The sequence below is a fragment of the Carassius gibelio genome, chromosome A8, assembly GCF_023724105.1.
Source record: "Carassius gibelio isolate Cgi1373 ecotype wild population from Czech Republic chromosome A8, carGib1.2-hapl.c, whole genome shotgun sequence".
NCBI lineage: Eukaryota > Metazoa > Chordata > Actinopteri > Cypriniformes > Cyprinidae > Carassius > Carassius gibelio.
In genome coordinates, this window is record NC_068378.1 from 22,056,696 (window position 1) to 22,073,577 (window position 16,882).

General features: G+C 36.6%; 1 protein-coding gene across 1 annotated transcript in view; it reads right to left on the reverse strand.

The window, feature by feature from the left end:
- Positions 1-12,520, reverse strand: part of LOC128018886 (integrin beta-4) — a 29,549-nt gene extending 17,029 nt beyond the window's left edge. Inside the window, exons 1-23 of the mRNA XM_052604735.1 lie at positions 12,096-12,520; positions 9,918-10,002; positions 9,145-9,227; positions 8,341-8,439; positions 8,034-8,238; positions 7,251-7,347; positions 7,000-7,171; positions 6,613-6,876; positions 6,391-6,480; positions 6,175-6,297; positions 5,669-5,836; positions 5,502-5,578; positions 5,217-5,416; positions 4,929-5,032; positions 3,824-3,919; positions 3,322-3,451; positions 3,092-3,217; positions 2,870-2,976; positions 2,364-2,397; positions 2,072-2,266; positions 1,586-1,686; positions 1,427-1,485; positions 580-603 (exon numbers count right to left, since the gene is read on the reverse strand). Coding sequence (XP_052460695.1) covers positions 580-603; positions 1,427-1,485; positions 1,586-1,686; positions 2,072-2,266; positions 2,364-2,397; positions 2,870-2,976; positions 3,092-3,217; positions 3,322-3,451; positions 3,824-3,919; positions 4,929-5,032; positions 5,217-5,416; positions 5,502-5,578; positions 5,669-5,836; positions 6,175-6,297; positions 6,391-6,480; positions 6,613-6,876; positions 7,000-7,171; positions 7,251-7,347; positions 8,034-8,238; positions 8,341-8,439; positions 9,145-9,227; positions 9,918-9,996 — 2,633 coding nt within the window. The 5' untranslated portion in view covers positions 9,997-10,002; positions 12,096-12,520. The remainder of the gene's footprint in view (positions 1-579; positions 604-1,426; positions 1,486-1,585; positions 1,687-2,071; positions 2,267-2,363; positions 2,398-2,869; positions 2,977-3,091; positions 3,218-3,321; positions 3,452-3,823; positions 3,920-4,928; positions 5,033-5,216; positions 5,417-5,501; positions 5,579-5,668; positions 5,837-6,174; positions 6,298-6,390; positions 6,481-6,612; positions 6,877-6,999; positions 7,172-7,250; positions 7,348-8,033; positions 8,239-8,340; positions 8,440-9,144; positions 9,228-9,917; positions 10,003-12,095) is intronic.
- Between the last annotated feature and the right edge of the window lie 4,362 nt (positions 12,521-16,882).

Sequence of the window (16,882 nt, forward strand, 5' to 3'; positions counted from 1 at the left end):
GAGCAAAGCGAGTGCAAAGAAGAGCGGCTCAAAGAATAGGATTAAGAACTGCTGCTTTAGAAAATTGATTTTGAAACTTGTGAATCCATTAGAATCATTAAAAGACAGAATCTCGATTCATATATTAATATATTTTTTTATGCACATACCCCTAGTGTTTACGACATGGCAACAACTCTTACTCTTCTCTAAAGCAGCACAATATGGCCTTGCTACTTTTGTTGCATGTTCCCAGGGGCGGGGTTTATATTCATTTCTTGGTTTGTTACGTCACATACCCAAGAAGTAGCTTGTTGTAGTCACTACGAGCCGTTTTTGTAGGCATTAAACTGCCATCATTTTAAAAGATGATATCTCTGTTTGCACTGAATTTTCAGTGTCGTAACTTTGCAGATATTGTTTATGCTCAAACAGCAACATTACACACTAACTAACATTAAAAAATGTGAAATCGCAATCAACCACCCCTTTAATACTTGTATAATAAAATGTTTTGTGAGATTTACCCTAATTAATAAACTCAGAATTAATGTGACATACAGTATTTTGTCAATGCTAGCTCAGCTGTAGCTACAGTACCTCTTTCCAGAATTTCTTTGTGTCCTGAGGGGAAAAAAATAAAAGTACATTCAGACGCATGTCAAAATCTGAGCCTCATCCAACTTTAGAAAAACAGCCCACGAGGCACAGCCACACCAATTTTATTGAGTCACTAGGCTTGTTTGAGATGTGCCTCGCCTCGCCAGAAATGTAGGCAAGATTAGGAGGCTGCAGTGAGGGGAGGAGTGAAATAAGCACAGTCTAGATCGACACTTCTGAGCTCTCGAAGTGCAACAGATACCTACGAGACCAAAGCAGGATATCATGTTATTCTCACTCACATGCTGTGTTGCTAATAAACATGATATATTTCCAGTTCTGTTGCTTTTATATGAAAATAATAAATATGAATGACACTCAAAGTGCTTGCTATTTAATTCCATATGAAAGGTGTATTTATCATCCATTTTTATTTTAAATACAAACACGTATTTTAGATTTTTATAGAAATATGACAACAATCTCATATCACACACAGAGATCACACTGTCAGTGTTTGGGCACATTAATGCATAATTTAAATACATAATCACATGAAATCAGATGAAACAATTTAATATTTTAGAAGAGAATGCAGCATCACAGTTGTCGTCAGTCAGTTGTCTCCCATCATACTTTCGATCAGCATAATCGGTGGAGAGCAACTGCTTTCGACTGCACAATTGGACACAGCCGCCGCAAGAGCTTTTTTTGGCACATGTCAGCATGACATCAGAGAAAGTCGGACGTAACTCGGACACTTTTCTAACCGGCATGCATCTCGCGGTGATCACTTCTGCGCAGATTTTGCTAATCTCAAACAAGCCTATTGAGAGCTACTTCTCACCTGAACAGAGACTTTTGCACTCTCTGTGCGCCAGGGATCTGCAGGAACACATCATTGAGCTGTTTATGAAAACAAAGAGACATTAACAGTCAGGCATGACGGTTCATGTGCAATAAGTTGTTTCTTTTTTTTTTTTTATGGTGATGGGGGGGCATTTACGTTGTCCTCAACTTCTTGTCTGAGCTTGTTTGTGTCCCGAGACTCTTTGGATAGAGTTTCTGAATATTGCCGGTTCAGACGAAGAGAGATAGGGTACTGAACTATGAAGAAAAATACAGAGGGATGAAAGAATATAAATACAAGCTAAACAAGCATGAAAATTAGTAAAAAAGGATAGATCACCCGAAAATTTTAATTCTGCCATAATTTACTTCACTCATGTCATTCCAAACCTGTATGACTTTCTTTCACCCGTGGAGCACAAAAAAATATATATATTTTGATCATTTTTGCCAATCCAATGGATGAAAGTCAGTGGGGTCCATTGTTGTTTTGGACCCCATTTACTTTCATTGTACAGAAACATTTTTCAAAACATATTTTTTTATGTGTTCCACAATAGAAAGACAGACACAGAGGTGTGGAATGGCAATAATTTAGATTTTGGGGTGAACTATTACTTTAATATTGTCAGTCTAGACTCACTGATCTCTTTGGGGTTGGGTTTGATTTGGTTCTGTGGGTGGTTTGGTCCTCGATGCACATTGTCCATCACTTTCCAGCGCACAATGTCTGTGCTCTTGGGTGGGCCGGTCCGCACCATTGGGGTCTCCAAATGATCACTGGTCAACAAAGACTGACGTAGCATGTAGTGGTCTTCTGTGAATCCCACAATACGACCTGCCAATCACAAACACATTAAAAACAATACAGTAAATCTGTTCCCACTGATCTCTGTAGAATGTAACTTAAGTGTAACAGAGAGAAAAATGATTACCTCTGCCACAGCATGGGAGAAGAGCAAGACACGCCTGTCGGGGACAGACTGCAAATGTTAATCAGCTTGGATATAACATTACTACACCACATCCTAACCACCTGAACACAACATGTTTTAAGCATCATGTACCGTTACGGGTTGTTTTAAAGAAAGTGAAAAATGCTGTCCAACGCAACAGAATCAAAGCAAAAAAGAACCTTTATGATGTGTATACTGCAAACAAGACAAGCAACAAGACATCTTATTGCTTTTTTCTTAATCATTTATCATCACCTGAGCAGTATTTTTAGTTTCACTGACAACTTAAAATAACTTGACACTGGAAACTCACGTTGCCTCTGTTATGGGAAGGTGTGTTTTTTCCCCTTTCCCTTTTTTCTGTTCTCTTTTCTTAGTTATACACATTTTGACAACACTTCCTTTTCAGGACTTGTGGGGATATGCTGATTTGTAAAACAAAAAAATAAAATAAACAAATAAAATATTAAGATGTGTATATCTACCTTGCAACAGGTGCAGTATTTCCAGCAGCAGAGCAAAAGCAAACCAAGCAACAGCATCAGAAACATAATAAGAGGAATCAACCACAGAAAACCTGCAGGTGGACAATCTGATACACGGAGAAACAATCAGTTAGTTTAACACGTTTTGCTCACCACACTCTTGTTCAAGAGCTAGAAATACAGTCTAAGTAGTAGTACAATTAATATTTGTGTATATCTTACCTTTCTTTTTCTTTACTAGGACGTGGTGTTCTTTGTCTGTGATGTTTAATGGATAATTCACAGTATAGTGATATGTGCAGTCATCATCTTCGTCACGGAAACTGCACGTCTCTATTACTTTGTTATCTGTTTACACAAATAAAATCAACCCATCGTTGTTTCATCCATCCATAAACAAATCCATGAGTAGAGCTATGTCTTTTAATATAAATCAAGAGCTGATGCCGTACTGTCTTCGAGCTCTTCCACCATGATGATTTTAAAGGGACATTTATTGCATTTCCGTCCTTTTCTCTCTCCGGTGTTCCAAGCCTGGCACTGAACGCAGCTCCTCTTGCCTTCACATATACCCAGTAGTTGCTGCATTATGAGAGACAGTTGGTATCAGGACAGAACTAATTAACATGCAAAGTAAAAAATACAGATAGACGGACACATTCACACGTTTACTTAGCTATCTAAATGGGGACATTCCATAGGCGTAATGGTTTTTATACCGTACCAACTGTATTTTCTATCGCCCTACACCAACCCAACCCCATACAGAAAACTTTCAGAATTTGTACATTTTCAAAAAAATAACTTTGTTTACTTTATTTTTATACCAGTTTTACAAAAGAGGACATCCCCAAAGGGAAGTTTTTGGAGATTTTGTCAGGTTTAATTCACTTTTTGGTACAAAATTTGTCCCCAAAATATGGTTAAGTACACACACACCCATCATAGTCGTACCTGGAAGTTTGCTTCACAAGTGGGGCTCAGTGGGATTCCAGATTTTGCACACTCACAATGACCACATTTGCACTCACCAAGGCCATTACAGATGCCCTACAAAACAGACGAACAATTGTATTATACACAGAACTGTGTTTTACCTAGACACATTTATCAAAACTGAGTTATGAGTGAAATGGAACTCCTTGACTATCACCATATCTGTGACAGATGGGTTCGGCTCTACTCTGCTATGATTTAGAGAAAATCATATAAAATTTTACGGAAAAACATCAGTTTCAGTTTGATGTAGCTAATGTGCTTCAACAATCAGCATCTACCACCAGTAAATGACACCATCTATTTTAATTGAAAAATAGAATAAATATTTATTTTGTATAAAAAATACAAAAAAAAAAAAATTATATATATATATATATATATATATATATATATATATATATATATATATATATATATATATATATATATATGTGTGTGTGTGTGTGTGTGTGTGTGTGTGTGTGTGTGTGTGTGTGTGTGTGTGTGTGTGTGTGTGTGTGTGTGTGTATATATATATATATATATATATGTGTGTGAATATTGACAAGTACCATTGACTTGGGGACATACATGTAGTTATGATAGGGGAAGTCGTGGCCTAATGGTTAGAGAGTCGGACTCCCAATCGAAAGGTTGTGAGTTCGAGTCCCGGGCCGGCAGGAATTGTGGGTGGGGGGGGAGTTCATGTACAGTTCTCTCTCCATCTTCAATACCACGACTTAGGTGCCCTTGAGCAAGGCATCGAACCCCCAACTGCTCCCCGGGCGCCGCAGCATAAATGGCTGCCCACTGCTCCGGGTGTGTGCTCACAGTGTGTGTGTGTGTTCACTTCGGATGGGTTAAATGAAGAGCACAAATTCTGAGTATGGGTCACCATACTTGGCTGAATGTCACGTCACATATACATATATACAAAATCATATTGTGATACATGATATTACTACAATTTTAAATAACTGTTTTCTATTTTAATTATATTTTGAAAAAGCAAAATCTTAACCCCACATTTTTTAACAGTAGCGTGCTAGCATAGTGACTTTTATAATTTTGTGAGCATTACCCCTTTGCTGTCCAGACATAATTTTTTGCCGCTGAAGCATTCACAGGCATCTCCAGTCCATCCCGGTGTACAAACACATCTGCCCATACTGCAGCTTCCACGATCTGTTGTTGCAAAGAAAGGTGAAAGGTCACTAACCCTGAAACTGGATTACAACACCACATCAAAGCATGTCTGCTCCTAATACAACCTTATCAAATGACTGTATAGCCTGTTTTTCTTTCATCTCTCAAATTAAATTCGGGATATATTACTGGAATATTAAAATCGAAAAATAATTTCACTAACCATTACAGAGAAATCCACTAAATCTCTGGCACTGAGATTTGTCAAACTGGCAGAAGGGCCCTTCAAACTGGAATGGGTTATAGCACATACAGGTCCCACAAATGCAGTCTCCTCTGCCCGAGCAAGACTCATTCTTCCCAGGTTCGATGCACTTGTCTGAGTCCGTGGAGACCTCTGAACAGTTACAGAAAGGGCCTTGCCTACAAGAGGCAAGAAACGGGGTTATGGACTGCAATATAATGGGCACAAATCAAAGATATCAAAAGACTTAAATATCAATACTACCATCCATCAGAACACTGGCATTTCCCACAGACAAGATCTCCTTGGCCGTTACAGAGCGCTGCATTTTTAACCGGAGTCTGATGTTAAAGGTGAAACAGTGGTGTAAGATTTTAAATGAACATGCAGAACAGGAGAAGCGTTATAAAGAGGTAGCAGACCTACTGTACCTTTTCGCAGTCACATGTATGACAGAGCACTTCGGTCTTGATTCTGAGGGCAGAGCTAAATGTGGTTGGTTTGACTCTTAAGGCTCCAGCCCGGTCAGCCTGGTTGGCTTTACAAACATGCTGCTCTCCCACATGAGTAAGAGCCTTCAGACTGACTGTAAATTTACCCTTTACAGAGAGAAAACTTGAATCAGTGTCTTTACGACAAGGTTTTCATATTTTAAAGAGTTAAATAGTGTTTTTTTTAAATTCCAGCAACCAGCATGCATCTTGTTTTCTGTTGGATATGTAATAAATTACATTCAATATTTCAATAAATTAAACTAAATAAAATAAAATAAAAATATATATTTAAATTTAAATACATTTAAAAAAAATAAATTTAAAAATATGTTTGTAAAGACATGAAATAAATTTCATGCTTTTTGCTTCCTTTTGAAATGCTGGCAAGTGCATGAGAGACTACATTTGAAGCTGTAAATTAAAAAGAAGTTAAAGGCACTCACAATTTCACCTGGTGTGATTTTATATTTGCCAGATTCAGAAAAAGTGCCAGACTGAGAGTGTATGTTGACTTTCACTGCCTTTGGTCTGTCCTCTGCACGGATACTGATCTTGGAACGAATATTCTGTTCAAAAAATTATTTAAAAAAGTTACATCAAATTAAAAATAAATAAATAAATAAATATCAGCAATGTATTTGGTATGAAAATAAATTTACTTCAAAAGCATTTTTTAAAATGTTCAAGATGTTGGAGGAATCTTCTTGTAACAGTCCAAGCTCAGCAATAGGGAAGTATTCTTGGAGTTTCTACAAACAAAGGAAATCATAATTCTCAATATAAACCTGACTTATATTGTAGTCTCTGAGAACTTTTCAATGGAGACATGATGCACTTATGTCATTAAGACAAAAAAAATGAGTTTTTAAAGGCATACAAACCTCGTAGTATGAATAGGAGTGGTTAGTAATGGCGAAGATTGGGATGATGTTATGTTTCATCAGGAGTCGCACTATGGTGGGTATGGATGGGTAGTCTTGACGAGTATCATGTGTGTAATTTCCATCTGAAGTCAGATGGCATTGCTCATCGTTACGATCCAAGATGCCCGCGAGCACATTGGCACCGTCTGCCTCATAATGGAAGGCTGATTCAGTGGAGAAGACAAGCAAGTGAGTGCTGTCATCCCTCCAGCCAATTTGTTCCTGTGAAAATGAGAAACAAGTTATACTGTAGTAATAAGACTTGCCATTTACAGTACTGTAAATGGCAATAATTTTTAACTTCTGTCTACCAAATTAGCTTCTTAAAAATAGACATTTCAGTACCTGGCAGACAGCAACCTGTAAGATGGCATCAAACCCCCCCTCGGGGGCATCCAGGTTGCCAGATATGCACTCTTGCTCGAGCTTCTGTTTAAAGGTGTCTATGTTTTTTGTGAGAGTGATGACATTACGGAATGAAAACGGAGGGTCAGCTTTGGCCCACGGCACTTTTAATCTTTAAGAGGAAAAACATATAAAAGGAGCATGTGCAGACAAAGTCAAACTGCATGGTGCTGTAACTGTATTCTTCTTACTTAGCTGGTCTCATGTCAGTCTGAGGCTCGGTGACTTTGTCCACAAACTTGCCAAATCCGATGGTGTAATCGTCAGAGATTTGGTCAACAAGCTCAGCTACATAGGGTGAAATCAGACAATGAATGCATATTAAAATGTTTCAAAACAAACAACTCATGACTGCGGCACCCAAAACTAGTTTGCCCAAGTGGTATAATTTCTAAAATTGCGTTCAAACAGCCAGACAATGTGCAATGGATTCAGAAAGGGACTCAAAATATGTATTTACAAGTTGAACTTACTTGACCCACCATCTAAATAATGCAACACTCATGGCTCAAGACGAAACAGTGAGACATAACACAACAGCCAATGTAAAAATAGCTAGAACACATCCTTTAAATGCACTTGGTGCAGCATAGCTTGATAGCCGAGACATTATTTTACAATGGACCTTTTCATGTGGCAATGATCGATACATAATATATCAAATATTTAAAAATAATAAATTTTATAATGGCTACATACTGTACTATATATACACACACACACACGTGTGGGGTTTTTATTCACAGTGATGAGAGCAAACTTTTAAATCAGAATGAGAATAAACTGTTTTTAAATGACTAAAACAGCCAGTTTAAACCAATTCTAACACCATGTTTACTACTGTAGTTCACTGCAAAATTCACAGTGGTGTTTAATTTTACATAGCAAACCATCACAAATATAACGCCCAACCCAAATTACAACCGTTCCCAGCCCACATCTAACCGCTATGATACACCGCCCTCCTTGCTCACCCAGCTGGTTTCCCATACTCTTCAATTTGTCCAGATCATCAGACATAGAATGTGAGAAGTCCATGAGGATGTAGAGGTCCAGAGGGCCATGGGCTGGTTCAAACACCTCCATCTCCACCTCCCTCTCCTCCCCGGGGAGAAGCGTCATGCTCATTTGCTGAGGGGCCACCTGAGAGTACGTTAGTGACTTATTAATAGTCGCATTCTGAAAAACACACAAAGACACATTAATGCATAAACAGACATGAATCCATGATATGGAAATAAAACTAAAGGGGGGGGGGGGCAGAATTCTGATATAACAAACCTTTAAAGTTTTACTGCTGCTCTCAATTGTTACCATATGTCTACTACATTTACGGGCCTCCAAGTTTTCCTTCAGGTCACAACGTTCATACTCGAATATCTGAAGAGAAAAAAACATACAAATGAAAGAAATGTACAGCTACAATAGGTTTTATATACTACATACAAATAACCAGAAACCATAGGTGACATTTAAGGTGGGGGCAGTGAAATAAAATACAGTACTGGTTGAAAGACATATATAATGTAAAAAATATATTTCAAATAAATGCTGTTCTTTTGAACTTTATTCATCCAAGAATCCTGAAGCACAAAATAATAATAATAAATGTTTCTTGAGCAACAAAAATTAGTAAATTCAAATGACTTATGTAGGTTAATGTGACACTGAAGACTGGGAATATAAACCATAACAATAGTTCACAATATTACTGTTTTGACTGTATATCTGATCTAATAAATGCAGTCTCGGTTAACAAAAAGGACCGATTTCAAAAACATAAAAAAACAGTACAGACCCCATGCTCTTGAATGGTAGTGTACAGTATATTATTAAAGTTCATTTGAGAAGAACTGCTCAAATCACTGTTTAATAAGGCGGTAGTGTATCATACTTGAAACTGAATAATGACATTGTTGTTTGAATGAATGTTGGACATTTCTAATCACTAACATTTAACATTTCGGATTAGATTTGTAAAGGAGTTAATACTCTTCAACAGACCCTCTGGATCAATACGTCATATAGACTAATTGAGAAAACAACATCAATTCATTCTTCAGCATGAGGATCAGTGAGTTTCACCTCATCAGGGCAGTAAGCACATCCTGTGCCGATCTGGATACATTCTGAGCAGGTTTTTGCCCCGGCAGCAGTACAGTGGTTCACTGTGTAACACAAAAAAAGCACATTCAGCAAATAACAAAGATAATGATGTCTTCCCTGAATTTGGCTTTAAAGGTTTTTGTCTTCTTAGTGTTTTCACTAAGAATTTCACTGCTTTTAATAAAACATTTAAACATCCAACAAATGTTACTAGAGATTTCCTCTGAATAAATTCAGTTTTTCTAAACCATTTTTGCTATAACTTTAAACCAACTTTTTATATTTAGTGAATATACCTATATGAAGTCAGTTCTCCTAATGTTCATACCAAAATCATGGTCTTGTTCCACTGACAACCACAAATAATCTTTCTGTTGTTATTTTTAACAATACATCTATTGTTTTATCATTTAAATATCCTAATAAACTTTTTTTGCTTAAAAGGTGAACCGTACAGTTATTATTTAAAATGAATGATAATTGGGTAATTATATTATATATTATAGCATGCAAAGTATTTGGACAGTTAAAAATGTACTTAGCAAACAAAACATGAAATACTGTGAAATGTACTACACAGTATTAGCAAACAAAACATCACCCCAAATGTTATCATATATATTGTTGATCATTAATGATTACATTCAGCAGAAAGTAATCTGGTGTTTTAACGGACTTAGCATTGCTTCCTAAGTAAAAGTGTTTGTAAATGAGATTTAAGGTTTAAGGGGCTGAAGAGTTGATGTTCCCACCCTCATTAGCATGGCTGGCTGTCACAACGAACATGAGAACGTAGATCCCCACAGCGAGATGTAGCGCCCATCCTCCCATTTCAGTCTGAAATATAAATACAACAATAGCAAGATCACACATTTAACATGAGGTTAAACATAGTGAACAGATGCCACACAGATACACATGAATGCATACAGAGATACACACCAAAAAAAAAACTGATCATAACTGAACTGAGTAATTCAAGGCATGCGAGACATGTGCCTTGGTAAACACCACAATACATTCAGCAAAAACCTCATAATGACCAGACACACTGCAGTGGACATTCACTTGAAATAACAGCATGTTTGTGTGTGTCTATTGTCCATTACAACTACCGTACACTTATCTAATCTACAGGAGAATTGCATGCATCTCAGCTGTTACATCTGCGCTTAAATAAATAAAACAGAAGCAGAAATCCAATCCACTTTTCTCTTGCTTTTTACTCACTCCCTTTTTTTCTCCCTGAAAACATCAAATAAAAGTTGAGCCCATTTCACCCCCCATAAATCTGTGAGGAAGAGGAGGACAGCGAAGAGGAGGAACAGACCAATGATTCCTCAGGAATTCCTCTCATATCCTCTACAGATGCACACTGACACTGGGAGAAAAACAGTGGAAAGTTTGAAAACAACTTTTCATATACTGTATATATATTTTTGTGTATTATACTTTAGTCTCATTTTCTGATATAATATTTTATTGTGCATAATTTAAAATAACTTTCAATTGATATATACCTTTTGTAATTAATAAAATTATATACATTTATTAATTTAATCCCTTACCAATACATGCTGATTAGAATCAGGACACATTCTTAAATGTGTCAACGCACATACTATATGCACCAGACTGACACTGCGTCACTTCTCACTGTTTTTTTTTTTTAAATAGTTTTTTCTTTTTTTTTTTTGCAGCATTTTTTTCATTTTTTTATTTTGAAGCCCTGCATTTTGTTCTATCCTGCTAAGCTCTATCCAGGACACAAAACACATTCCCTGAATACAATCCATCTGCACTGTCTGCTGATCTTGCAAAATTTGGTTTGGTGAAACTTATTACTTGTAGTAGCAGCTGGTGCTGAACTGACTGCAGGTTTGCAAAATCCATCAAGTTTCTAATTCAGGTACTTGTTCAGGTACTTTGAATATGTAAATTTTAATATATCCTATGGCATAAAAATCACTAACTACACAATTTAAATACAATTTCTTTTTTACATTCTTTAAATAAGTGTTTCATGTTCAATTGAAATTACAAATTTTATCCCTCAAAACCTTCCCCTAAACCACCAAAATACACAAAACAGTATAATCCAAGAAAACAAAACATGTTGCTTAAACCTAGTGTTCACACATCCTTCAACTTTACATTCATATATAACTCCTCAAGTTCATATTTTGACCAACATCGCTGGAATTTCGCTCCAGGATGAGAGAAAACTTAATCACATATAAATATTACTGCTCCTGAGACCTAAACAGCATGCTATTGTGAATTTGATTGGGCCTGTGCTAAACTCATAAATGGGCATTTAAATCAGGCTTAGTCATACAGACTTTTTGCATCAGTGAAACTTTGAGGAACAACTTATTTAGAGCAAATTTCTTCTAACTCAGTAAAGCTAAACACAAATTCAACTAAATGTAAATCGATCTGAGAATAATAATGACATTAAATACCATAATGAAACCTAATAGTCACGATATATATACATACAGAATGATCCAGACACAGATGTGAATGGTTACAAATGCATAACACCACCGAACAACATTCAAATCAAAATGAACAACTGAAAATGAATGATGCAGCTTCAGACACTCTTTTGCAAAAGTGAAAACAACCAGCACTTTCTTTTTATCTCTCATATACGTTCATAAAGATTTAGTGGACATATTTTAGAAGATGAAAAACAGAACCAGCTGAATAGTAGTGTGCACAATTTAAAGGCCTAAAACAAAGTGATTAAAAATATATATATTATATATATATTGATTTCGCCAGCCACAAACATCAGCTAAAAAAACAAGACAAACAAAAAGAGACAAGCAAGTAAAGAGGAAAGGGGAAGCAGAGATAAAAAAAGAGCCTTAAATACATGCATGACTGTGAGGCTTTGCAAAAATATTGTTGATCTCACAAACCTCTTAGTTTGTTGTTTCCCAATCCAAGTCCCAGAGCCCAACAACAAACAGCAAAGTTCTCTAAAAGAAAACCCTTAATTCTCTCTCTTGTTTCCAATGATTAACCGAAGAGAGAAAATAGCCTGCTTTCCACCTGTTTCTTCACAAATCCAAACAACAGGGAAACTATTAGTGCTTGCAGGAAAAAGTTCCCTTCCTACCCCACTTGGGGCAGTGCACAATCGACTGAATATTCCCCCCCAGAGACGACTTGTGTTTAAGAGTGAATGTGTGTCTGGTCCCTCCTCTTTTACTCAAGCTGTTCAGGTGGGTCACAGGCAACACCGTTGCTTTCTTTCGCTGGCTTTGATAGTCCACAAGATCGCTCCACCGTTCTTTCTGTCCTTTGCTCACTCGCTCTCTGCACATTCATTTAGCAGCACCCTCACCTGTGTGGATTTGAGAATGACAGGCCAGAGCTCCTCTCCGAGGGGGAGAGGAAAAGAGTGAGAGAGAGAGGGAAAGAGTCAAGAAACCCTGCCCTTGCAAAGGAAGGTGCCAGGCAGATTTATTGCCTGCGGGGTACAAAAGAATCACTGCCACACTCATTTCTGCACATGGATACACAGGTACACACATGAACACGTGCCTCGTCACACTTTAAGACAATGGAAAGCGACCAACTAAACTCAGATATATGCATATCAAACAATCTGACAGGCTTCACACACTCAAATGAACTCAACAGCTCACACAGAGCATTGCCTTTTAAGTCTTTCAAATGTCACTGCCACTAAAATGTGCCCTAATACAAGAGGGAATAGAAAAAGTAAGGAAGCTAGAAATACAGTGAAGAAATGGGTAGAAGGAGAGAGAGAGAGAGAGTGAGAGAGAGAGAGAGGTGAAAACATGCACTCCTGTGTAGCAGGAACAAAGCAAAAGTTTCCAGAACGACCTTGATTTACAACTTATAGATCACATGAATATAAACGATAAATATAATGATAGAATGATTGATAAACAGACAGAATGATTGATAGATAGGTATAGACAAGACAGATATATTAACAGACAGAGCCATAGAACAGACAGAGTGATAGATACAACGATAGAACAATCAACAGACAGACAGACAGACAGATAGATAGACAGATAGATAGATAGATAGATAGATAGATAGATAGATAGATAGATAGATAGATGGAACTTAAATTATAGAAAAACAGACAGAACAACTGAAAAACAGATATAACGAGCAAGAGACAAAAAGATGGAGCAATTAGAAGAATAAAACAGCTAAATGACTGATAGACAGACAGGCAAATGATAGACAGTTAGACAGACAGACAGACAGAACTCAGTCAGAAACAAGGTGTATGCTTTCCTGAGTAACATTCAAAAAGCCTGGCCTGGTGTAACGTTAGAAAGGGAAGTGTGTGGTACAGCTGTCCCTCAGGAATTACCTGTGAACAAGCTTAACTGCTGTTATTGCCATTTCTGTCTGCTGGACATCAGAAAAGTTCCAACTGCATTTCCTCACATGCTTTCTTTTAGATCATTTCTTTAAATTAATGTACATGAAGCATTATTTCTGGCCTTCATATTCAACAATTCATATTCAACCTTCTTTTGTTTATAAACACTGAATTCATACAGGTTGCACAAATTAGCACAAATTAATCGGCAATAAGTGACAAATATTACATGTTTGTGCATTTAATGAACAAATATATCATTTTTTGTGTACTATCTTCTGAAAATTTTGGACACAATTTTCAAAATAAATATAATTTATGGTCAAGAACATCCCTCTCAGGATTTCCCTTTCCAACCAAAAACAATCACCTATGGTAAAGTTGCCAGTTATTGTTGTTGTTACTGATGCAATCCTGCTAAAATCATCTCTCACAGTGTACAAAATAGTGCCTGGAGAAAATGAATAAATTAATGAAAATGTATTTTGTTTTCTTTTTAATTATTGAGTGTCAACCTCAAAAGGTCATAAAGACGTTTTGCAACCAAAATTTGAGTCATGAATAAATACTGTTTATTGTTAAATTACTGTTAAATATTTTGTAATTTATCAATTTTATAGTAATAAACACTAATACCAAAATAAATAGCCTTCAACAAAATACATAAAAAAAAAAAAAAAAAAAAAAAAACTAATGTTAAAACTAATTGCTTATTTGGCATTTAATTTTATGTTAGATGCCAGTTCATAAAACATGTTTGTCCTCTCTCGGAATTTTGCTTCCTTTAAAAGAAAAACGCATGACTTAATCATTCTAAGCTTTCAGGATCAATTGCTGAAGACAAGTGACTAATATCAATTTACCATGGTAATCTTTCTTGGCAGGATGGTGAACTCATCAGAACACAAACAAGCACTTCTACAAATAAAACAAATATTATTTCCCCCCTTCAGCGGTCAAAACCATTTCTCTCAAGGTTTCTCTTAGCAAATCCGACCACCCATTAAGCACATAACGTCTGCCAACAGTATAGCGCGGTTTAAAAAAAACTTACAGTATTACAGACAAGTTTGATTTGCTGAAAGTAATTCACCTCACCTCACACACGAGTTCTGCTGTCGCACAAAACAGTCAGTCAGTCAGCGCGTGACAGAACTGCGAGCTCCTAGAAAACATCTGTTGGCATCTTTGGCGCGTTCCGAATCGGATTCAACGTTATGTGTCATACGTAGAAACGAAAGATTTAAAAAACATGCATTTTTAAATTCACATTTTCCTAGCACTTGCTAACGCCCTGTACTGCATTACGCACATTTTGGCAAAAGCTCTTTTGTGAGGCGAACGGATCCATCAATTACATGACAAAAGAATCACTCAGAATGTAGCCTATTTATTTCTTTTGAAAGCAGTCCAAAAACTACCAAATAAGAAGAGCTACTCTAAAGAGCTTATGAACGTTCAAATGTTCTTATGGTCAACTTATAGGTTCTAGGCTACTAGACTTAACAACAAAAAAAGTAATATATATATATATATATATATATATATATATATATATATTACACACACAGACACAGACACACACACATAACCATTTGTTTTAACCATAAAGGCTTATATTTGATCAAAACTACCATCTGGCAGGCCAGTAGGACAGAGGGGGGCAGGAAGAAATGACAAAAGCGCTGAAACAAATAAACTTAAGCATACCATAAGATGACTGCTAATCAACTGAAATTAGATAAAAGCATAAGTAGGAAACATTTATATATAAATTAAAGTGAAGTAACGTGGTCAATTATAGAGTTTTTTTTTCTAATAATTTAACATGTATTCATCAAGGATACATTAAACTTATCAAAAGTAACAGTTAATACCTTGAGACAGTGTAACCATTTCAAATACAGGCTATCCTTTTGAACATTCTTTTAATCAAAGAATCCTGAAAAAACAGTTTCCACAAAATAAGCAGTACAACTCTTTTCAACTGATAATAATTTTATTATAATAGTAGTACTGTAAATTATAATAGTATTTCATAATTCTGTATTTTTGATCAAATAAACATAAGACACTTATGCTGTAGACGCTTTCAAAACCAAACAAAAATATAGGCTACTACAAACCCCAGACCTGTGGATGGTAGTGTATATATACACACACAAAAAAAAAAAAAAAACTGTCACTTAGAGAAATGTCTACATAAATGGTAGTAGGTTTGAACCCACAACCTTTTTATTACCAAGCCCAGATCTATAAAGTGAAAGTGACATGACACTCAGCCAAGTATGGTGACCCATACTCAGAATTTGTGCTCTGCATTTAAATGAGATTTGTGGGATGCACATCCAGGGCACGAAGCTCCCGTTCCACCACATCCCAAAGATGCTCTATTGGGTTGAGATCTGGTGACTGTGGGGGCCATTTTAGTACAGTGAACTCATTGTCATGTTCAAGAAACCAATTTGAAATGATTCGAGCTTTGTGACATGGTGCATTATCCTGCAGAAAGTGGCCATCAGAGGATGGGTACATTGTGTTCATAAAGGGATGGACATGGTCAGAAACAATGCTTCACAAATGCTTTGCTGCATACCTCGGTTGTAACGAGTGGTTATTTCAGTCAAAGTTGCTCTTCTATCAGCTTGAATTAGTCGGCCCATTCTCCTCTGACCTCTAGCATAAACAAGGCATTTTCGCACACAGGACTGCCACATACTGGATGTTTTTCCCTTTTCACACCATTCTTTGTAAACCCTAGAAATGGTTGTGGGTGAAAATCCCAGTAACTGAGCAGATCTGGCACCAACAACCATGCCACGCTCAAAATTGCTTAAATCACCTTTCCCATTCTGACATTCAGTCTGGAGTTCAGGAGATTGTCTTGACCAGGAACATACCCCTTAATGCATTGAAGCAACAGCCATGTGATTGGTTGATTAGATAATTGCATTAATGATAAATTGAACAGGTGTTCCTAATAATCCTTTAGGTGAGTTTGTGTCTATCTATCTATCCATCCACTAGGCTGCACCACCACATTCCCAGCAGATGGTTTTAAATATAAATGATGGAAAATGCCACCAATGACCCTCATTGCCCAGGATTTCTTAGCTTGAACAAAAGTTTGAATGCCTCGAGCTCAAAATGGAAATGCATTGGGAGAATATAAATCAGTGATCCATCTTGAAAACACACACCATCTTCCAAATTTAGAACTAAAAACACTCCTCCGCACTACCTGAAATTACTTCATCCCAGAGGCAGATGCTTTTAGATTTGGGGGAGGAGAGGAGAAAAAAAACGGCGTGATTAATGAAACAATTCAATAGA